At 45.3% G+C, this 24349-nt stretch overlaps 1 protein-coding gene across 3 annotated transcripts in view; it reads left to right on the top strand.

Annotated features, from left to right (window-relative positions):
• Positions 1-24349, top strand: part of WDR17 (WD repeat domain 17) — a 110714-nt gene that overhangs the window by 37602 nt on the left and 48763 nt on the right. For all 3 annotated transcript variants that reach the window (XM_014577787.3, XM_006131597.4, XM_006131598.3), the window contains exons 5-11: positions 3880-4131; positions 5005-5127; positions 7223-7410; positions 16415-16583; positions 18886-18977; positions 19912-19994; positions 21857-21943. In XM_014577787.3, coding sequence (XP_014433273.2) covers positions 3880-4131; positions 5005-5127; positions 7223-7410; positions 16415-16583; positions 18886-18977; positions 19912-19994; positions 21857-21943 — 994 coding nt within the window. The remainder of the gene's footprint in view (positions 1-3879; positions 4132-5004; positions 5128-7222; positions 7411-16414; positions 16584-18885; positions 18978-19911; positions 19995-21856; positions 21944-24349) is intronic.

Below are 24349 nucleotides of genomic sequence, written 5' to 3' on the forward strand. Positions count from 1 at the left end.
CCTGCTGCCAGGGCCCATGTGGTCTGTACCTGGCCTTGACCCTGGAGGCCCCACAGGCCACGCTGCCAGTGCTGACACAGTCCAGGGCCACCTTTTAGCTGGATTCTGGTCAATAGCAGCATAGGGAAAGGCTCCAGAGAGCAGGCTGTTGTTCTCCTAGCCTGGGGGGATGGGGAATGCTTCTTCCCCACACAGGGAGGGTCTGTACTTTCTCTCCCTACCCCCACGGGAGGGAGGGCGTCTTCCCTACACAGCAAGGCTCAGAGCTTTATCCCTGCCCACCTCTCACTCCCTCTGCAGCACCCGTCTCGGGTGGTGGTTCCGGCTCAGGGCTCTGCGCCAGCTTCCCCTGGAAGCAGCTGCCCAGGCTGTGGGCCACCTCTGGCAGGAGCAACCAGTGGGTGGGGGTCAGGAGGTGGTGGTGGCAGACTCCAGGACACCTTGGGCCCAGTGTTGTAGTGTGACAGGGTGGAAAGGGTCTTGAGCTCCTAGCTCATGAAGCCACTGAGCAAACAGGCTGATTCTGATCCATCCAGCCCAGCCCCAAAACAGCCACTTGCTGAATCATAGAACACTAGAACTGGAAGGGACCTCGAGAGGTCATCAAGTCCAGTCCCCTGCCCTTATGGCAGGACCCAATACTGTACACAAGTGTTTCTTAAACTGTGTTCCGTGGCACACCGGTGTGCCACGGAGAACCACAGAGTTCAAAATGGCCACCCTTAAAGGGGCAAGTGACCTTTTCTTAAATTTTTTTTTGCTCAATAATGTTCCCCCTGACTTTTTTTTTTTTTCTCAACAAAAAATCCTTGGTGTTCTTCATTTAAAAAAAAATATTGTTTGGTGTTCTTCGGTCTTAAAAAGTTTAAGAAACACTGCTGTAGACCAGCCCTGGTAGATGTCTATCTAACCTGCTCTTAATATATCCAGAGATGGAGATTCCACAGCCTCCCTAAGCTACTTATTCCAGTGTTTAACCATTCTGACAGTTAGGAAGTTTTTCCTAATGTCCAACCTAAAACTTCCTTTCTACCGTTTAATCCCATTGCTTCTTGTCCTATCCTCAGAGGCCAAGGAGAACAATTTTTCTCCCTCCTCATGACACACTTTTTAGATACCTGAAAACCGCTATCGTGTCCCCTCTCAGTCTTCTCCTTTACAAACTAAACAAACCCAATTTTTTCAGTCTTCCTTTATAGGTCATGTTCCCTAGACCTTTAATCATTCTTGTGGCTCTTCTCTGGACCTTCTCCAATTTCTTCACATCTTTCTTAAAATGTGATACCCAGAAGTGCTGAAGGAGCGCTTCTTCTTGCTACTGCCAGAGCTGGCCGTCAGGATGGGGAGAGAATCCACTGGTCTCTCCAGTCTCTCTGCTCCTTCACCTCGGCTGTCAGCGATGGGGGAAGCTGTATGGCTAAGGGTGGATGAGCAGCAGGATGAAAACTTTTCCTGCGGGAGACAGTGTTACATGCTGACTTTACTCTGTTGTCCCGGAGGAAATTTTTTTTTAAATATAGAGAGATTTTATTATACCAGAGGATGATCATAACCCATGACAGAAAAAGAAACCTAATTCTCCTGTCGCAGGAAAGTGATTTGACTTCAGAACTGAACCCGAGTGCCTTTGTGGAAGAATTTAGACACTGTTATGTAAGATTTCAACTTTAGTTTCATAAACGGTCTTTATGTTATACAGGGCATCCCGGCTATAAGTTGCTCCTCTATATGTCTGTTGCACACTAAAGTCATGGCGCTTTTAGGAACTGATGTGTTATAAGTCCTCCCATTACCCGCTCTTAAGTTGCACAAAAAATCCCAATTTGCACAAATGAAAGTCAGCTGCGGGGAAAAAAAATTCTCCTCTTTTATAAGTCTACGTTTTTGGAATGTATCTTGGACTTATAGCGAGTATGGCCTGTATTCCACTTTCATCTTAAAATCAATCTTTTTATATTTATGAATCTTTGAATTTGGAATACCGTATTTTCCGGCGTATAGGGCGACTGGGTGTATAAGACGACCCCCTATCTTTTTAATTAAAAGATAGGGCTTCATCTTATACCCCAGCGCCCCTCCGCCTCCTTTGCTCCCGGTGTCCCTGGTCTGCTGGAGATGGTCCCCAGCAGACCAGAGGCACCGGGAGCAAAGCCGCCAGGAGCGCCTGGGCTGCCCCCCCCCACCCCCCCGCCGGAGCCCCTCCGCGGCTTTGAAAGCCTCGGGGGAAGCCGGCGGGGGGGCATCCCAGGCGCGCATGGGCTGCCCCCCCGCCGGAGCCCCTCCGCGGCTTTGAAAGCCTCGGGGGAAGCCGGCGGGGGGGCATCCCAGGCGCGCATGGGCTGCCCCCCCGCCGGCTTCCCCCGAGGCTTTCAAAGCCGCGGAGGGGCTCCGGCGGGGGGGCAGCCCATGCGCGCCTGGGATGCCCCCCCGCCGGCTTCCCCCGAGGCTTTCAAAGCCGCGGAGGGGCTCCGGCGGGGGGGCAGCCCATGCGCGCCTGGGATGCCCCGCCGCCGGCTTCCCCCGAGGCTTTCAAAGCCGCGGAGGGGCTCCGGCGGGGGGGCAGCCCATGCGCGCCTGGGATGCCCGGCCGCCGGCTTCCCCCGAGGCTTTCAAAGCCGCGGAGGGGCTCCGGCGGCGGGGCATCCGGCGTACAAGACGACCCCCGATTTTTGGGGGATGTTTTTTAACATCAGAGGTCGTCTTGTACGCCGGAATATACGGTATATCTTACATATTTAAATGGTGGTTCAAATACATCTTTTCCTTATTGCATAACAATAAAGTTTTTAAAAAAAGCCTCTGGTTAACACTATGCTTTTCACTAAGCATGTGAATTTTTGAAGGTAAGGACAACAGCACCCCTTGTCATGTGGTCCTCTATGCCATGTCAATGTGCTGCTAGCTGTGGGCTTCAGACAAATTAACACAAATGTCTATCAGTGTATGTGTATATTCATTTTTATCAAGTCTGGCATGTATTGTTTGCCCAAACAGCAGGAGCAACAGGTGGTGTTTTAATTCTACCTCATAAAAACCATACATCTGTAAGCAAACACACTTACTGAATTATTTTCGGTTATTTTTACTTCCTAAGGAAAAATGTTCCCCAGTGAGCAGAAATATGGGTTCAGTATATTAATGATAATTGAGATTAGATTTTTTTCTTTTCTATCTCAGGCATTAAACAAAATCCATCAAAGGAATAACATAATTTTTAATGTTTGTCAAAATATGACAAATTAATAATATTCCTAGGTGTCAAAATTAAAGTTATTCAGCTTTTTATCTACCTTTTGAGAGCTAATTAGTGAATTCATTCTTTCTAGGGAAGAAGCACAGCATGTTCATTTATTTATTTTGACTAGAACTCCATCATTTTGTAAAATAAAGATTTGTATTGTTATCTGTGAGTGGGATTGTTTTTTGCAATATCAAAAATCAGCACTAGCTTTCTATAATATTGGATAATGACCATCATGACACAAGTTACTGCACTCATTGCTAGGACAGCAGAGTGTAATTTCATGGGCTGATGTATACAGGATGCATTAAGGTCTTGATGCTGCAAAGCCATGAATAAGGGCTTGCAGGATCTAAACATGAACAGCTTTTTTCACTTCTTCTTTCCATTATTAAGATAGAAAGGAAGCAGTGGAAATGTTCGCTAGAGTCAGAATGACCTTCGTTAGTGTGTACAGCAGAGGATTAGCTTTGCTGGCTTCAGTAATACAGCTTGTGCAACAAGCTACAGAACGTGATGGAGAAAAATATTGATGGCTTGCCAGCCTATACGGAAATAACAAAACTATGCTTAACATCACTGTAATTGAGAAACATTATATCTAATTGAAGGTGATCTGATGCCTTTTGTTGTTAAAGGTTCAAAGAGTCAGAAACATGTCCTGAGACCAGAGTCTCTTGAAGGAACAGACGAAGAGGATCCAGTTACAGCCCTGGAATGGGACCCTCTGTCTACTGACTATCTTCTTGTTGCTAATTTACATAATGGCATTCGACTAGTTGATTCTGAGTCTCTCTGCTGTATCACAGCATTTAATTTTCCTAGTGCAGCAGCATCAGTTCAATGCTTAGCCTGGGTTCCTAGTGCTCCTGGAATGTTTATTACTGGAGGTAAACTTTTCTTTTTGCAAAATACAGGACTATGTAGCACTTTTTGGTTATCGTTTATTGATTGGTTATAAATATTGCATTGACTCTCCTAAATGGGTATTTCATACTTAATTTTTCTACTCCTTTGATTTGCCTGTCAATAGAAACAGAAATATTTTAATATATTCTAGAAAAAATGAAATGAAACAAAGGAACAGAGAATCAGTACAAACAGTTTTCCATATGGTATGTCACTTTTGTTCTCATGGAGAAAAAGAGTATTTATGTCTAGAAACTTTCTTGGTTTTGATTGCAGTCCCTTTAACATTTTCTTGGTGCCTACAGCTTTATTATGAGTTTACCAGCATGGATTGTAATTGGCTGAGGGATGGGAGTAAGCAAACCACTCCCCTCTCCCTACTTTCCTTTCTGTTGTTTTTAGAGCTCACTTTTTTCATTCCTTTCTCCTTTATGAGCCACATAGTGAAGGGGTAATTGTGGGAGAATTGTTAGGGAGAGGGAGAGAAAATATGATATGAATCCCACACACCTAGTGGGTGTGGTTCACTGTCCCACAGAGCAGCACTTAGGACACTTTCAGTAATTGATAAGAATAAGTGAGATCTACAGCGTAAACTTGAGCGCCAGCTGCCTCTATAGCTTAAGCTGTTGAGGCTCCTACACTCAGCTCCAGAGGTCCCAGGTTTAAATCTCCCCAGTGTGGGTTGCAATACGTAATAATTTATGCTGTTATTGATTGTTATACCTACTGTTCTATAAGAATGAACATCTCTATATTAAAGTAATATTGTGAAACTTGCTTCTATTATGTACATTGTTTATATAGAAGAGACATTAATAAATGGAGCTACTTTTTTTTTTTTTAAATCTCAGATTCTCAGGTTGGAGTGTTGCGTATATGGAATGTTTCACGCACAACCCCCATAGATAATTTTAAACTGAAGAAAACTGGGTTCCATGGTTTGCATGTGCTCAATTCTCCTCCAAAGAAAAAGTGTAAGTGTACATTTTGTTGTTGTTATAATTCATTGCAATGGATGCAAGTTAAAATATATAGTTGGTTCTCTTTGTCTGACTCTGTACACCCTAATCAAAATTCCCTGACTTTGGATCTACTTCTGCAGTCTGTAATCAAAACAGCTATTGATACCAAAGTATTATCAGATTAAGTGTTATCAGATTAAACCTTTTGTTAAGTTCTTCCTTATAAGGCACATATTTAGGAATATTATACTCTTGTTCCCAACACCAATGAAGGATAATATACATTCTGTTTATCACAGATACCTCATAACAATATGCAAAGGTTATAGAATAGCATTATGGAGAAGGAACACAGTAGACAACATGAGGCAAGGTTGGTGAGATAATATCTTTTATTGAACCAACTTCTATTGGTGAGAATGTACAGAGATCTTCATTAGGTCACACTTGATGCTAGATTGCTTTTGCATCAGATTTAAGTTTCTTGTCTCCACCTTCATAGCTCCATTTACTTTAAGGATGTTATATAGCGTGTAATTGAATAGTCTTGTAACCACACCAAATTTTATCGGTTACATGACTATTCAATAGTTCCCAGAGGCATGGCTGGCAGCCAGTGCACTCCCAGCCCCACTCTTGGGGATCCCCCTGCCACTCCATGCTGCTGCCTCTATATTAGTTTTAAAAACCAGCTCCTCACACAAACCAACTACTGCCTGTCACATGGTGCTGCTGCCTCTGATACAGAGGCAGCAGCCCAGGGTAGTAGCATGCCCTGTCTGTGGGGTGCCCAAGCTCCATGCAAACAGAGGCTGCTTTGCAGCAGCCTCCCCTGCCTATCCCCAATGCTGCTACAAGCAGGGGCAGGCGGGTTCGGGGAGCCAATGTGTGGGAAGCAGGCTTAAAAGCCAGCTCCCCATGCATCTCACAGATGCTGCCTGCTCCCCTTACACTCCACACTGCTGTCTCTCTATGAGAGGCAGCAGCGTGGGGTTGCAGAGAAGGCGGATCTGGTGCTCGTAGGGAGCTGGCTTCCCATGGGCACTAGCTCCTGCCTCTCTCCCTCTTGCTGTCTTTGATACAGAGGCAGCAAGTTGTGGGGGTGTGTGGGAAATGCGTGTAGTCAACGGACTTATTGGTTAATCATGTTGTCTACACGTTGGCTTCCTTAATATACTTATCCTCTCTTGTTCAGCGCACATTGTTCCTGTCCCCTCCACATTGCTGATTTTCTGCTGTCAGTTGGTTATTTTTCACTATTGTCCCATACTCACCTCCCTGCCTTCTTCTGTGTAACATCTATGGATTGCACAGCTTCCAAGTTACCACGACATAGACCCATATTTAAATTACTTTTAGAGACCAACTTTTGCCGTGCTACAGATAATGAATACAATTACATTCCTCTGGTTCCTCTCTAACCTCTTCTTACCTCTACCTTAAAGACTAACAAAACATGTAGATGGTATCATGAACTTTCATGGGTACAACCCACTTCTTCAGTTTCATCTTTAAGGTGGTGCTAGACCATTCATTGTTTTTTAAGTTTTTCCAGTTACAGACTAATTCAGCTACCCCTCTGAAGCTTTTCTAACCTATTTTCCTTTAAGCTGTCAGTCTCATTGCAGGAGGGTCTATCCCTTCTTGAATGTCTGGAGGGTACCTAGCATTTTTAAAAAGATGATTATTCTGGTCTTCTTTAACGTCTGTTCTTGTTTTATGTCAGGCCCTATTTTTCTGTTACCAGTATCAATTTCTATCACTTCATTTACTTGATTTTGGAGAGACACTATCAACTTGACTATTTTGAAGAAGACAATTTTCAGTAATTGTGGATTCTGATAAAGCACCCTTTAAATGGTGTAACCTATTATTTTTTTTTTAAGTTTCTTTAATATTTTTCTCAGGGAATTTCTCTGCTCTCCTGTTGATGTTTAGAATATCCGATATACTCAGGCCCACCTGTTAACCATGGAAACCTTGCTACTTGTCAGCATCATATACACAAATAAATTGTAAACCCTGATGTGAAGTGATGTAATTGCTATTTGTTTTTAAATATGAAAGAAATCAAAATATGTTAATATGTCTATATCTTTTTATTAAGCACTTTCATCACATTCTCCTACTAAAAATCATCATACATCATCTACCAGCGAGGCTGTTCCACCCCCAACTCTAACCCAAAACCAAGCATTCTCTCTTCCTCCTGGCCATGCTGTCTGCTGTTTTATGGATGGTGGAGTGGGGCTTTATGACATGGGAGCCAAGAAATGGGATTTCCTTAGAGATTTGGTATGTCTCCTCTGCCTGTCCAATGTTTTGAATGAAATAATAATAATCATTAATGTATGTATATACACACATACCACATTTTTATGAACAATAATCAAGGATTGAGCATAGGTTTGACAGTGCAGTGTGCAGCCAAAACAGCTTTCATAGGGCTGAAGATTTAGAAACTTCTAAAAAGTTGAAGACTGCCAAATAATGTAGGATGCAAATTTGAACTACAGGCAGTCCCCGGGTTACGTACAAGATAGGGACTGTAGGTTTGTTCTTAAGTTGAATCTGTATGTAAGTCGGAACTGGCGTCCAGATTCAGACACTGCTGAAACTGACCGCCAGTTCTGACTTACATACAGAATCAACTTAAGAACCCCAGGCGTCCCCAAGTCAGCTGCTGCTGAAACTGATCAGCAGCTGATTCCAGGAAGCCCGGGGCAGAGCAACTCTGCCTGGGGCTTCCTGTAGTCAGCGCTGGTCAGTTTCAGCAGAAGCTGACTTGGGGACGCCTGGGGCAGAGCAGCTGGGGTGCTACTGGACCAACCCAGCAGCACCCCATCTGCTCTGCCCCAGACGTCCTGATTCAGCCGCTGCTGAAACTGACCAGCAGCGGCTGAATCAGGACCTGGGGCAGAGCAGCTGGGGTGCTGCCGGGTTGGTCCAGTAGTGCCCACAGGCGCTGCAGGACCAATCGGCAGCGCCCCAGCTGCTCTGCCCCAGAGTCCAAAACAAAAGCCTGGTCTGCTGGGGGGGGGGGAGCACACTAGCTGCGCCCCCCCCCCCAGCAGACCAGGGACACGGGGAGCAGAGCCGCAGCGGCAGCGGGGTGCCGCGCCTCTGAGGCTTTGCTCTGGCAAAGCCTCTGAGGCGCGGGACCCCCCGCGGCTGCGGCTTCAGTCTGGATGCCTGTGGTCTGCTGGGGACGGTCCCCAGCAGACCACAGGCACCCGGACTGAAGCTGCAGCCGCGGGGGGGTCCCGCGCCTCTGAGGCTTTGCCAGAGCAAAGCCTCAGAGGCGCGGGGAACCGCCGCTGCTGCTGCTTTGACTGAAGCGGCAGCAGCGGCGGTTCCCCGCGCCTCTGAGGCTTTGCTCTGGCAAAGCCTCAGAAGCGCGGGACCCCCCCGCGGCTGCGGCTTCAGTCCGGGTGCCTGTGGTCTGCTGGGGACCGTCCCCAGCAGACCACAGGCATCCAGACTGGAGCGGCAGCAGCGGGGGTTCCCGCGCTTCTGAGGCTTTGCTTTGGCAAAGCCTCAGAAGCGCAGGAACCCGCCCGCTGCTGCCGCTTGGGTCCCGGTGCCTGTGGTCTGCTGGGGACAGTCCCCAGCAGACCACAGGCACCGGCACCCAAGTGGCAGCAGCAGCGGTTCCCGCGCTTCTGAGGCTTTGCTCTGGCAAAGCCTCAGAAGCGCGGGAACCCGCCCGGTGCCCCTGGTCTGCTGGAGACGGTCTCCAGCAGACCAGGGGCACCGGAGCAGCTTACAAACGGGGCTTTCTCGCCCCGACTTCCAGGGCGAGAAAGCTCCGTTCGTAAGTGCGGATCCGACGTAAGTCGGATCCGCGTAAGTCGGGGACTGCCTGTACCTTCAAAAGTAGTATTCTTTAGTGAGGGGGATATTTTAAATATATTAGTTTAACTTTTTTCATTTCCTCTCTCTCCTCACAAAAAAGAAGAATTACCTTTTCAATAATGGCTGAGGAGAACATGTATAATAATTGTCAGACTCTTTGTATGATGCATGTTAGTTATTCAGCCAGCACATGCTGCAAATAATGCCTATGTATTAACTGATGATGCTCTTAAGAAACAAGGAGGTAAAAAAAAGCAGTTTTGTGTCACATTTAATATAAAAAAAAACTAAAACCAAAAGCCTAAAAAGGAGAGATGAGGGAAAAACAGTTTACTTAACTGAAAAAGCCTACACAAGCAAGCAAATAAGCCTGTTTTCAAATGTCTCACCGTGTGATCCTTCATTCCATATGCAAACAAAGCATCTAGTGAAACCAATGAGTTTTGCTGGCGTAAGCCTTGTGAAAGAGACTATTAAACTGTCTCAGAGAAATGGAAAGTAATGCAAAAATCTAAAACTATTAGAATTACATCATAATGTCTTTTTTCAATGAGCAAAGACAAGAGTTAAAATCAGCAAAGCTTTTTCACGGAGCAAAAGTTTTGTATTACACTGAGGGTGTGTCTAAAGTACAGGGTTTTGTCGACAAAAGTGGACTTTTGTCAACAAAACTATACCTGCATCTACATTACCGCCAAGTTCTGTTGACAGTAAGTCAACAGAACACGGCAGTTTTGTCGATGGCGATAAACCGCATTCTACGAGAAATAATGCCTTTGTCGACAGAGTTCTGTCAACAAAAGGTAACTGTGGATGCAGGGAAGAATTTATGTTGACATTAAAAGCCTCCAGGAAGAAGCCCTGGTGGACACTCCTACCACAGCTTTCAACTCTATTGTTCCTGCCTGCAGCCATCTTTAAAAAGCACAGGCACGTAGGATTACTATTCTGGTAGCAAGCCAGCTACTGCCAGGACCCTGAGACTGCGCAGCTCAGTCCGATCAGGAAACTCGGAGCCATGTCCCAGGGACAGCCCCCCAAGGCCCTTCCAAGGACACATCCCCCCAGGAAGCCAGGGACACCAAACGCCGGGCACCCTCCGGGTCTGGGTCCGAGATAAAAGCCCTCTTGAAGCTGTGGTCTGAGGAGGAGGTTCTTCAGTTCCCACAGTCCAGGCACAGGAACACAAGGAAAGGCCACCACCCCTGCACCATATCCCAGGTCAGAGCCAAGGTGAAGGAGCTGCAGCAGGGATATGCCAGGGCCTGTGAGTGCAGCTCCCGCTCCGGGGAAATGGCACACTACTGTGCCTACTACGAGGACCTGGACCGGATCTTGGGGGCAAGGGAACCCCTGCTTCCCGAGATGTTTGTGGAGTCTGGCTTAGAGACCCCTGTGCAGCAGCGGCCGCAAGTCCAGGCAGACGTCCAGGAGCTGCAAGAGGAAGAGGGGGAGGAGGACAGCACCAGGAGTACCCAGGAGCCAGACGTCCACGCTCAGGAGGCCTCCAACACAACTTCGGACACCAGGGAGGGAATATCAGGTGAGTGATGTGAGGGTCCAACACACACAGGGCAGGGCAGGAGGGAGCAAAGTGGATGGTGCAGTGCTGTGACCTGTCTTGCTGATCACAGCCTGGGGGGGGGGGGGCACACCCATGGCCGCTCTCAGGGAGGGCCATCCTACCCTTGCACCTGCATGGCTGCAAGGCACCACCTGCTCCTGCAGGCAGTGATGCCAGGTGCAGGCATGGGTTGGGGACGCTGGGATTGCCTCACAGCTTCAGGCCTCTCAGCAATCTGTGGGAACCCCAACTGTGGTCTGACACTTGTCTATGCTGCTTGGCCATGGGGTGTGTGTGGGGATGGGGGTGGGGGGGGGCAGGATGGTGGCATGTTCACTTTCTGGGCTCCAGGGAGGCCGCGGCTGCTAGCCAGGCCACACCATGCCTTAGTGAAACGCACATGAGCATCCTCTGATCCTAGGAAAGGCATTGACTGCTGAGAAGAAAGAGGGCATGCCCTCTCAGGGAAAGTGAGAACATGCATGACTGATGACTTTCCCTCTTGTCCTCCACAACTGGACCAGCTGACCAGGAGGGGTGCCACACCTGCACCACCACCCAAATGGCTGCAGGGAACCCGTCAGCACTGGCACACATATTTGGACCTGCTTCGCCAGCACATCTCGGTCATGGAAGGGATGTAGGACGCAATGAACCAGAGGATGGAGGCAGAGGCAGAATGGGGCAGGCACTTGCTGGAGGAATTTGCCCAGCAATGCTCTGAGATTTGTGCTACTATCCAGGAGGCATGGAGTTCCCCGGTCTTATGCCTGGTCCTGCTCCTCCTGCCCCCCCCCCCAGCCCCTGCCATCCCAGAGCCAGGTGCAGCCTCACCTCCTGCCCAGCCTCCTACTGTCCCAGCTTGCATGCGTGGCCGTGTGCGAGAAGGCCTCTGCATCCAAAGTGCCAGGGGCTCTTCATCAAGGCAGCACCTTCAGCTTTGAGCCTCCCTCCCCCCTTCCGAGTTGACATTTCCCCTTTCTCACCTATGAGAATCACTGAGGGAAGCACTTTACTTTGTTTACAAACACTTTTATTTTTCTGAACAAAAGAGTATTTTAGTTTTTCCAAAAACCAACAGTGAAATAAAATGTAAACATTTTTTCACCAACACCTGTCTGTGTTCTCAGTGTGTGATGAATGAGTACAATGTGTGAATTTGGGGCCAGGAGCTGTTTTGGGAAGGAAAGCACCGGGGGCATGGAGCAGTCCCACATTTGGAAGGCCCAGGGAAAATTATCGACTTCCTTGGGAGAATTGCTCCCTCAGGGCTTCTCGAATGCGCAAGCCCAGCTGGTGTGCTTGCCAGATGGCAGCTGTCCAGGGCTGCTCAAAGTGCCTGCCCTCCATATCAGCCCATGTCCCCCATGCAGGGAGGAAGACCTCCTCTTTCCTCTCCCTTAGGTTGTGCAGCACACAGCATGCTGCAACCACATTGAGGATGTTGTGTTCCCCCATATCCAACTGAGTTAGTTGGGCGCCCCATTTAACGCGGCCTATACAAGTCATTTTTACTGCCTTGTCACCTGATCCTGGATTGTGTTACACTACTGGTGAAGAATTACAGCTGTGCTGTATTAGTGTTTTGACAGTTTAAGGTAGTAGCTCTCAACATTTTCAGACTAATGTACTACTTTCAGGAGTCTAATTTGACTTCTGTGCCCCCAGGTTTCATCTCACTTAAAATTTACCTGCTTACAAAATCAGACATAAAATACAAACGTGTCAGAGCATATTATTACTAAAAAATTACTTTCTTCTTTTCTCACAGAATTATAAAATAAATCAATTGGAATACAAATATTGTAAGTATATAGAGCAGTAAGGTCAATCCATTATCTTTATGAAATTTTAGTTTGTACTGACTTCACTAGTGCTTTTCATGTAGTATTTTGTAAAACCAGGCAAATCTCTACAAGAGTTGATGAACCCTGCATTTGCTTCATTCCTTGATTTGCCTAGGGAGTGCAGGAGACAGACGAACCTGGACCTGTTCTAGCTGGGGGACATGCATCCCTCCCCTGGCTGTGCCCATTGGAGCGGTCGCAGCCATAGAGAGGCAGTTCTCACCTGGCCCCAAGCTGCTGTGTTGAGAAGGTTCTGGAATAGTCATCTCTCCTCGGGTATACTGAACCCCTTATTGCAAGCCCCACCCTAGAACAAATTATTTATGTGAAGAAAAACAAAAATTATTTGAGTTAAGGAAGTGTTTCCCAATTTTATTTGGCTACAGAACCTCTAGGGTTGTCTTAAAAAAAAAAAGGCCCTCCCACCACGATTTGTTACACAAAAGAAGACCTGCCACCACTTTTCGTTGAGGAAATAAAAAAAAGAGTCCCACCGCAAAAAAGCTCTGTCTCTTTAAGACAGAGGGGGTGAGGAAGTGTTGGCTCCTCGGGGAACCCAAGATAAGGGATTGGTTGTCCCAGGAAAATGGCGTATGCCTGAAATGGGATTGTTTCTCACAAAACGGAAAAGGGAGGGTTCTTCTGTATAATGACCACATGAGGCTATCAGGGGATATGGTATGGAAAGTAGAGACAGTTGACCAGTATAATGACCACTGGGGGCAGCAAGGGGCCAGAGATGGAGACTGAGATGGCTATAACTCTATTCTGACAGCGGGGAACAGGGGTAGAGAAAGGAGCAACTATCTGCTATATATTTGAGCTTCTTATAAAACCATACAGAAAAGAGAGAGAATCACTAGATAGGGGAAAGAGGCTGGTTCAGCCCCCCTGATTCATATGGGAACATTGCTGCCTGTTCCCCTTTGTCAGGAAGCTGCATTCCTCACTTTAGCTAGGCAGTGCAGGGGACAGATGAATCTGGACCTGCCCTAGCTGGGACAAGGGATGGCAGGGAGCGACTGAAGCTCCCCTATTCCTAATTTGTATGAGAACATTGTAGGAGACTGGAAAAGGGCAAATATAATGCTCATCTCTAAAAAGGGAAATAAGAACAACCCGGAAACTACAGACCAGTCAGTTTAACTTCTGTGCCAGGAAAGATAAGGGAGCAGGTAATTAAGAAATTCATCTGCAAATATCTGAAGGAAAATAAGGTGATAGGTAATAGCCAGCATAGATTTGTGTAACCCTTCTGCCCGGTAGGCCTGGCAGCAACTAGGACCGGGTTCAATATCTTGGAGTCCATCTCATACAGAACTGGCTTGAGCCCCCACCCAGTAACCTGGGAAATTCACACACCCCTGGGTGCCTCTGAGAGGCAATGCTTTCCCACTCGCAAGTACAGAGTCTAAGTGTAGGAAAGAAACATTTAATGAAACAGAGAAAGAAGTCCTACAGCATTAACTTGAGAAAATACCACAAACAGAGTTCATAACCCAAACATGAGCTAAGTCCCCCCCTCCTATCCCCTCAGCCAAGAATCACCCGAAGTCCCAAAGTCCGACATCCCAAAACTCTCTGTCCCTGGTCAGTGCCACCCAGAGTCCAAAAGTTCACCCACAGGGTTTCACCTCCCAACCTGGGTAGAAATGGGGTGGGGGGATAAATGGGGGCACCTTACGAGCCGCTCCGCCAACTGTCTCGTTCCACGTGACCAGATGCTCCGCTGGTCGCCTGCCACTGCTCCTACCAGGCGCGCCGCAGCGCTAGTCACCTGCAGCAGCTTCTTGCCTGCCACTGCTGCTACCAGCCGCGCTGCGCCACGGGCCAGTGATTCCCACCAGCCATTCTGCTGGCTACCGCTGCTTTGCTGGATGCAATGGGTCTGGCTCCCAAACAAACCAGTGATTTCAGCTCTTAATGATTTCAACTCTTTCACCCACCACCTGGACTGGCAAAGGATTCCAGCTTCCACTGGACTAGCAAAAAGACTCCTCATAGAGTCTGCTTTAGGTCTGTCCTTAAAACAAAGGGGGAAAGGGGCAGGTTGGGCCAGTCTTACAGCTTACACCTGGCAGGTGTGAAGCAGGCTGACTCAAGCCCTTTAACCATTCCTCCCAGCTCAGTTCACTCAACTCTGGAAGGGGGGAGGCTTGTTCCTCCGAGACTTCTTACAATGATGGTGTCTCTCCTGCAAGCACTGGTGGAATGTTTTACAGTTCCCACATTTAGGGGTAGTATGATTTGTGACCCCCACAACAGCCCCAAATTATTTACAATAAACCTCATTCCATTCCAACTCTGATCCTCCATCAGCCCTGGCTGAACTGGATTTACATAGCCACACCTCGTATTCTCTCCCCATCCTGGCATGAGCTGTATTTACATATTAACAGTTAATTATCTTGCACAGCTAAACAATTGTAGTGGGCACACCCACCCCATGGCAGCTCTCTCCTTTTAGCTGGCTTATAGCAAGTAGCAGTTCAGCCCTTGCTTATATTTGCAAAGAACAAATCATGTCAAACCAATCTAATAGCTTTCTTTGATAGGATAACAAGTCTTGTGTATAAGGGAGAAGCGGTGGACGCAGTATACCTTGACTTTAGTAGGGCTTTTGATATGGTCTCACATGACCTTCTTATCAATAAACTAGGCAAATCCAACTTAGATGGTGGGTGCACAACTAGCTGGATAACTGTTCTCAGAGTTTAGTTATTAACACTTCATAGTCATGCTGGAATGGCATATGAAGTGGGGTTCCTCAGGGGTCTGTTTTGGGACCTGTTCTATTCAATAACTTCATCAATGATTTAGATGATGGCATAGAGAGTACTGTTAGTAAGTTTGCAGATACCAAGCCGGGGGGGGGGGCGGGCGAAGGAGTTGCAAACATGATTTTGGGATACATTAATAGGAGTATTGAAAGCAAGACACAAGAAGTCATTCATCTGCTCTACTCTGTATTGATTAGGCCTCAGTTGGAGTATTGTGTCTGGCTCTGGACACCACATTTTAAGAAAGATGTGGAGAAATTGGAGAAGGTCCAGAGAAGAGCAAAAATGATTAAAGGTTTAGAAAACATGAGCTATGAGCAAAGGCTGAGGAAATTGGACTTGTTTAGTTTGAAAAAGAGAAGATTGAGAGGGGACATGATAGCGCTTTTCAGGTATCTAAAGGTGTCTCACAGGAAGAAGGGAGAAAAATTGTTCTCCTTGGCTTCTGAGGATAGGACAAGAAGCAATGGGCTTAAACTGCAGCAAAGGAGGTTTAGGTTGGAAAGGTTGGTTTAGGTAGGAAAAACTTTCTATCTGTCAGGATGGTTAAACACTGGAATAGATTGCCTGGGGAGATTGTGGAATCTCTATCACTGGAGATATTTAAGAGCAGGTTAGACAGCTATATATCAGGAATAATCTAGACAGTGCTTGGTGCTGCCATGAGGGCAGGGGATTGGATTTGATGATCTCTCGAGTTCTCTTCCAGTCTAGTATTCTACCGTTCTGTGATTGCTGGCTATTCTTCGTCAGGGAGCAAGGAAAAAGTTCACAGTTTGTTGCATTCCTTGCTCTGCCCAGGGAGTGCAGAATGCAAATGAACCTAGACCTGTCCTAGCCGCGGGACATACATCCCTCCCTGGCTTTGCCCACTGGAGCGGCAGTAGCCATGGAGAGGCATTTCTCACCTGGCCCCAACTTGCTGTGGTGAGAGAGATCTGGAATAGTCATCTCTCCCCAGGGCATCCTGTATACTGAACCTCTCATCCCCAGCCTCATCTCCGAGTAATGATTTAGATGAGGAAAAACAAAAATGAATTAAGGACCTGAGCAATACTGGATAAATCTTCTAGTATTTAATATATAATGTTAATATAGATGTAAAGATTTTAGAGAAGTACAGTGAACTGGAGTTAAAATGATAGCAAATAAAGTTAGTTTATCAATTAAATCAACTTATTTTATTTAAGAAATAACTCTTTAATGCACTAGTATTCTTTTTTATTATTATTATTATTGTTCTGTCACTGTAGGGTCATGTTGAAACCATCTTTGACTGTAAATTCAAACCTGATAACCCTGACCTTCTAGCTACAGCATCATTCGATGGGACAATAAAAGTGTGGGATATAAACACTTTAACTGCAGTCTACACCTCTCCTGGGAATGAGGGGGTCATTTATTCTCTTTCTTGGGCTCCAGGTAAGAGTGTTTGATTTTAGGAATAAATATTATTTTATGTTGATGGAAATTTTATGCACAAACTGCATTTGACTTGATGAATTCCAGTAAATACTCTTGTAATTCTCAAGTTGGCAAGCTGGAACATACATGCGATTATGTGGAGCTGTCTGTGCCCATGGAATAAATCCTTCCCTTTCCTTTGCTGCAATTTGTAAAAGACCCTGATTTGCACCAGAATCTGGGTGGTTTTGCTTCATTGGAATGGAGGCTGATTTGAGAATTCTATACAAGAGCATTCTTTATTTATTCAATGTGGATCTGAGGGTTACCTATGAGCAACTTTTGACCTTAATCAAATTTAGTGAGATATGTCCCCTAGACCATCTAAGGAGGTAGTTCAGTGCTTCTAACTTAGATTCCCAGTGATATCAGTTAGGCATGTAAGAGTATGTCTACACTACAGCGCTATTTTGAATTAACTTAATTCGAAATAGTTAATTCAGATTAAGCTAATTCGACATAACGCTCCTGCACACAAAAACTATTTCGAAATAGCATTTTGCTATTTCAAAATAGCATGTCCACACTGAGTGGACCCTGAACCAAAGTTAAGGCTGGCCAGAACCAGTGCCGGCAGGCATCAGGTTAGGACTTAGTGTGTGGAGCTGCTGCCTGAGGCTAACTGAGCTCCGTGCTTAAAGGGACCCTACCCCCACCATGGACAGACAGTTCTCAGGGTTCCCTGCTTGCTTGTCTATCTCGATGAGGGACAGCAAAGCAGTCCTGGCTTGGAGTGCCCGCACTTGGGACACCACAGCACTTAGCCACATGGAGCCAGAGCTGCACCTGGGATGCCGGTGCATCTCGTGGGGTCGTTGCCATCAGCCTGACTGCACTTGCTGCAGGCTGCCATCCAGGGGGGTCCATCGCGGGGCTGTCAAGATCCAGGAGGCCCTAAGGGAGAACATCCACCCCTCAGAGCCATTTTGGAAATTGACTATCCTGGAATAACTGCCTGCGTCTACACGCGGCAGTGAAACGGGAGTTCGAAGTAAAGCCCTTCATTCGAAATAGCCGTTAAACCTTGTTCCAGGAGGAGCAAGGAGAGGCTGAGTTGGGACTCCAGAACAGCCATATCTGGTTCCCTAGAGAGCCAATATGGCTTATGAGCCATAGGTTGCTGACCCCTGCAATAGGGCAATAGCACCATGTGGGTTTTTTTTCCTGTATTAGATGTGCCTGGTTAACTGTAGCAGTTTCTGTTCTGGGATTGAGTAACAGTGTGGGTGAAGGTGAGTCAGTGCCTTACTTCTCCATTGTAGAATGTATAGGGCAAGGTTGGGGAACCTCAGGCCTGGGGGCCGGATGTGGCCCCTGGCTTGCCTGCATCCAGCCCCTGAGGGTCAGAGCTTCCTCCTGGCCCTCCCTCCACCCTCCAGCATTGGGGAGTCCATGCCTGCTGTAGGACTGGAGCACACAAAATTTACTAGTGTGGACCCCACCAGGCTCTGATGTGCGAGGGGTATGTGGAGAATGTCTTTCTCCTTCTCAGTTAGGGGCCACATCAGTGAGGGTTTGTCTTTTTTTTTTCTTTGCTTCGCATTTGTGTGTGGCCCCTGGCTAATTTTTCCGTGTGTCAGCAGCCCCCAACCAAAAAACGTTCCCCGCCACTGGTATACAGTAACAATTCCCTGCATCATAGGAGTGCTGTGGAGGTGAATTCACAAATGTGTTTTAAATACTCAGTACTACAAGTGGGGACCATAAGGGATCTGATGATCCAAGTAGTGGAAGTGGAATCTGATGATCCAAGACTGGAAGTAATTTTAAAAAATAAATCATTGGTCAAATGTCCTCATATCTGTCCTGGGGATACCCTAGTTATGAGAGAGGTAATGCTTTTTCCTCTGTGTTCTGCTATTCAGACAGGTAAAATGCAACTACATAATTTTCAGCAGTTGCTTTGAGCTTTAAGCACTAGACATAATGTAGCATTTACAGTTTCAAACAACCTGCTGTCAGATGCCATGGGACTTCAGCTCATGTCTGCAACTGACAATACTGGTTTACCTTGCTCAGTGGAGCATAGAGTAGGAGGGTAGAATACATGAGGTTTTTGTTGGAACTGCTGCTTCTGACCTTGTGTCAGAAGTAGCAGTTCCAACAAAATTTTGGGGTCAAATTGTGAGGATGCATTGCTGATCTGCCATTGCTATCATATAGTTATCCATTTCTTTAATTAACAGGCAAATTTTTACATGTAAAAATAATATTGACATTGTACTCATTATAATATGTGTCTCATGTCTGTTTCTCAAAGGGGATTTGAACTGCATAGCTGGTGCAACCTCCAGAAATGGTGGCTTTATCTGGGATGTCCCAAGAGGCAAAATGGTAACCCGATTCAGTGAGGTGAGATGAATTTATTTTGCTTGGTTTCTTAAACATAAGTGGCTCCCTTTAGTGCTGATCTAGATAAAGCTGGATCAATGTTTGTATGTCTGAAAAGTCCCAGTCTTAATGTCTCTTCATGCAGAGGCCATTCCATACCTCTAATAAATGTTGTTACCTTTTTTTAACCTTTTCTAATTTCTGTATATCTTTTTTGAGATGGGGATGACCATATCTGCATGCAGGGGAGCTGATCGCTATGCCGGGCCCTTCAGTGGAGGGAGCCTGCTCTGTGTCCTTGGAATGGGTGGGCTTCAGCTAGAAGGGACGCAGCCGAGGCAGCCACCCTCCCCCAGCTCTTAGAGCTGCCATGTACATACCACAGTGCACTCTGGTGGCTATTTAAAGGGCCTTGGGTTCCGGATGCTGCTAGACCCCAGAGCAGTTATCTCTTTCTTTCCCCCTCTTCTTTCCCCAATGTCAAGACTGTTTGCACGCAGTATTCAAGATGTGCATGAACCATGGATTTGTGTAGACGCAATATATTTTCTGTCTTATTATCTACTCCATTCTTAATAATTCCCAACACTGCTGCTGCACATTGAGTGGATGTTTTCCGCAAGCTATCCACTGACTCACAAGATCTTTCTTGAGTGATAATAGCTAATTTAGACACCATCATTTTATATGTATAGTTGAGATTGTTTTATGTATAGTGAAGAATATTTGGGGATCAATGGAGTACAGTGTTATGCTGGCCACACTCTCTTTTTCTTGATCACATACCCTATGTAGCCCAACTGGTCTAGGGACTCATTACATAAAAGTACAGTATATTTGCTGTACTTGGGCAAGTGGGGCTGAATCCTACTAGTTAAACCACAGAGAAGAAAGTAAATAAGAGGAAAAAGAGGTGATTTATTTCTTATTAATACATATTTTGCATTTTTTGAAGCATGGAAAGAATGGAATCTTCTGCATTGCTTGGAGTCATAAAGATTCCAAAAGAATAGCGACCTGCAGTGGCGATGGATTCTGGTGAGTGTCATGTTGAAAAACAGTCCCCTATTTGGGCAAATGAACTTGGATAGCACCATATATTTAATGTTTAAGATCTTGGCATAAATAACCATTGGATGTGTTTTACTCGCACTACATCAGCATCAGACAATGCAGTAGTGACATCTGCATATATCAGGCCACATGCTAGCAAAAATGCAGCATCTTACGTATGTGTGCTACTGCCTATGTTATGCCCAGGCAAGTGTGGGTAGGGAATTCTAATTCCCCTGGGTGATATGCTCTAGCTGTAGAGTACTCCTTTAAAAAAAATTGTAAGTACAGTAATTACTCCATTTAACACGTTCCTGCTTAACATGTTTTCGCAATAGCACAATTTTTTTTTTAGGGAATGTTTTTCGAATAACACGACTGTCCCCGAAATAACATGAAAATAATCAAGTAGCGGACTACTTTGTGCGGCGGTATAAGTTGGTGAAAACAGTGGTAATACGCATGAGCGGATGAATACGTGTGGTCACAGCACTCCTCCACTCACTCATGTGTTTATCTTTGTGTTTTAACAAACCGTGGCAACTTGTGTTGCTAGATATCTTGTGTTGCTAGATATCTAATGTTGACGTTGATGACCAAGCACCAACAAAAAATTGACTTTGCCACTACCACCTGAAATGCAGCCTTCACTTTTCCATTATTTTGACCCTTTAGCACTTTTTCGCTTAGCACGAACATTTTCAGAAACGCATCTATATAGTGTTAAATGAGGAATTACTGTGCCCCCAGTATCTACAGTTGCAACACTTTTGTTTAAACAACTTAATCGTAGCTGGGGAGGCAATACAATTTTTGGGTGTAAAAAGTACAAAAGATAATAAAATGCTGTAAAATTAAAAAAAAAATCAGTTTTCTCCAAATTTCAGTTGTGTTCACGTACCTCCCCCCCCCCCCCCAGACTTCTCTCGAGTCACCCTAAGGGTGCTCGTACCACTGGTACCAGGGAAAGTGTGATATGAACCAAGTGTGCCACACTTGACTAGGGAAGTCAAGGAAGCTCTTTCACTGGAGGTTTTCAAAAAGAGTCTGGATAGCCATCTGTCTAGGCTGTTTTAGACACAATAAATTATGCATGTTGGCAGATAAGATGGCCCTTGCAATTCCTTCCAACCCTTCAGTTCTATGATATTGTGTCTTCGAGAAAAAGGTACCTGTAAGCAACCCTTGTATTTGAGGATGCATAGTAACTATAACTGCGGAGCTTTGTGGTGGCTGCAAGGATGGGTAAGCTTATTTTGTTATTTTTTCATTTGTGCACTTCTGCAGTCTGGCTCCTTGTGCTTATTATAGATGCACAAAATCTCTGTATTGTCCTACTGAGAAATTGGAAAGGGTCCAGAGAAGAGCAACAAAAATGATTAAAGATCTAGAAAACATGAGCTATGAGGGAAGACCAAAAGTACTGGATTTGTTTAGTTTAGAAAAGAGAAGACTGAGAGGTGACATGATAGTGGTTTTCAAGTACCTAAAAGGATATTACTAGGAGGAGGGAGAAAAATTGGTCTCATTGGCCTGTGATGATAGGATAAGAAGCAATGGGCTTAAATTGTTTCAAGGGAGGGGCTTAGGTTGGACATTAGGAAAATCTTCCTAACTGTCAGGGCTGTTAAACACTGGAATAAATTGTCTCGGAAGGTTGTGGAATCTCCATCGTTGGAGATATTTAAGAGCAGGTTAGATGGACATCTATCAGGGATGATCTAGATGGTGCTTGGTTCTGCCACGAGGGTAGGGCAACAGATCTTGATGATCTCTTGAAGTTTAGTTCTAGTATTCGATGATTCTATGTTGATTTTTTCTTATTACCATATTGTAATTTATTTCAGTATTATTAGAACCATTGATGGCAAAGTTCTTCACAAATACAAACATCCAGCTGCAGTTTTTGGTTGTGATTGGAGCCAAAACAACAAGTGAGTAATAGTTAATTGAACATAAAGCAATATGTGCAGCTTGAATGAATGACCATAAAGATCATGGAAAAGTATTTTAAAGTGTAATATCAGTGTATTGAGCTGGTTTTAGAAAGGCAGAAAATCCTGGGACCTTACTGAGAAGTCTAATTTCTCTTCCCTATTTACAAACACTGTTATTTAACATGAGCTGCACCTTGATGTATAGTTCTGTCCTAATTATATGACCAAAAAACCCCATCAAACATCAATCTGTAAGCTGAAAGTTACTTCAAATTCTTTTCCTTATGTAGCATCACGAGTAATACAAAATCTGCAGGCCAAATATTCTGCCGTCCTTGAAGGCAGTGAGATCATGTACAGGAAGACAGGATTTGGCCTGTAGACCTTGTGTTACTGGTGATGATGCATGTGAGAAGAAAAGAACTCTCCTTCACTCTGAATGAATCTGTAGAGCTAGGAACATGGAAGTCAACGCCATACTTCTGAGTCATTTTTCAGAGCAGAACTGAAAGTATTGCTTTTGAGTGCAACAGGTGGCAGAGTGGCACAGTGACCAGACGCTTCACTTCCATAAGAAGAGAATTTTCAAGGCTGAGAGTTGTTTGAAAAAGCTCAAATTGGTCATTTATTTCATAGGAGAAACAGTATGCTGACATATGGAACAATATACCACTGAAACTTAGCAGGTTTGGCTTCGTCCCATGGATGAAAAAAAGCATTATTTAAAATTTATTTATTTCATGTATTTTAGATGCTTCATTCTAAAATAAAACCTTCATTTGTGAGCAAATAAAAAATCATTTATTATTTAGAAATGGGTTTATGTTAGTATTTAACAACCATACATCAGAACAAATAAGTATACTTCTTGACAAGTGAATTCCAGCTCTGCTAACTAAATAAAGGTTCAACAGGCTTCTCATTTGAAGTCAGCAGGAAGATGAGGAATAAATGGGAAGCGTTGATGGTATGTCCACACAGCAACTGGAGGATGTTTCTTATCATAGGAAAGTAGACACATGCTAACTTTGCTTGAGCTAGTGGAAGTCTGTCCACCCATACTGGGAAGCATAGACATACTCTCAGTATAGGTAAACATAAAAAAGAAGATGCACTGCAGGTACCAACTGACTTGCAGAAACAGAAATGATTATATTAAATTAGCAACACTGATACTAAAAACAAACATCTGTCAAGTTTAATAAAACATATTCCATGAGAATAACTATAAAAAGTTAGAATATTTGTAGTGTGTAAGTCCAATAATGGTGTGACTTGGTTACAAGAGGAACAAAGAACACAAAATCTGCGTCATCTTTCCTGAGTGCTTACAACTAAAGAAATTCTGTTTTGAAAACCAATATTTCATATATTTTATCAAAATATTGACGTTGAACAACTGTTCCTGTAAATATTGGTAAAAATGCTAATATTTGGCTTTGGGTGAATAATTTTTCCAACATTAGAAGTTGCACAGGTAGGAAGGAGAGTAGCTTCCTTCCCCATAGAAACATCAGTGTGATTGACTTGCCTGTGGCTTCTTTCCAGTTCCTTTTAGCTTGTTCTGATGGTGGCCAAGCTTGGCTTAGCAGGGAAACAGAAGTGTCTGCCTCTTTCTGGCCCCTTCATGTGGCAAATAGCAAGCTGCTGCTTTTTCTTTTCTTCTAATGATCCATTTGTGACAGACTCCCCAGTTCTGTTCCTCTACAGTGAGGCATACCTCACTATACACAAAGGTGAATTTCAGTATCTTGGAAAACTAGTTTTCAGAGGTATCCAAAGTTTGTTGTGTGGATAATTTTCTTCCTCCTAATCTTTGCTGTCTGTATTTTAATATGTTAAAAAACATTGCTTATAAAAGACAAATATTAATATAATCATGTGCGCTAACTTATTTTAACCCTCTAGGTTAGGGGTGGGAACATATGATCTGTGGGCCAGATTCAGTCTGCCAAGCTGCCAGATCCGGTCCCTGAGAACCTCTGCTGGCTCCCTGCCTACCCCACCCGTACTCAGGAAAGCTCTCTGCTGCAGGGCCATGTGCTTCTATGAATGCTGAGAGTCCAGGGGGAGGGGGTGAAAGGCTTCTCACCCTGCTCCTACTCCCAGTAGCCCCAATTAGCCAGTTTCCTGCCAATAGCAGCTGCTTGCTTGCAGGACAGACAGCATGTGAAGTACCCCTCCCCCATCATCCCCCACACTCACAGTGTTCACAGCAGCAATCAGCCTAAAGGCAGGGACCCTGGTTAAGGAACCTGCTGGCTGGAAGCCACCCAGATAAGGCCTGCCTCTGGAACCCCAGCCTCTCCCTCTCCTGCACGCTTACTCCATATAATCCAAACCTTCTGCACCCCTGCTCCATTCCCCATACATCTTTCCAGACACTGTGTCCCCTCCTACACC

Source organism: Pelodiscus sinensis, chromosome 5 (assembly GCF_049634645.1).
Source record: "Pelodiscus sinensis isolate JC-2024 chromosome 5, ASM4963464v1, whole genome shotgun sequence".
Lineage (NCBI taxonomy): Eukaryota > Metazoa > Chordata > Testudines > Trionychidae > Pelodiscus > Pelodiscus sinensis.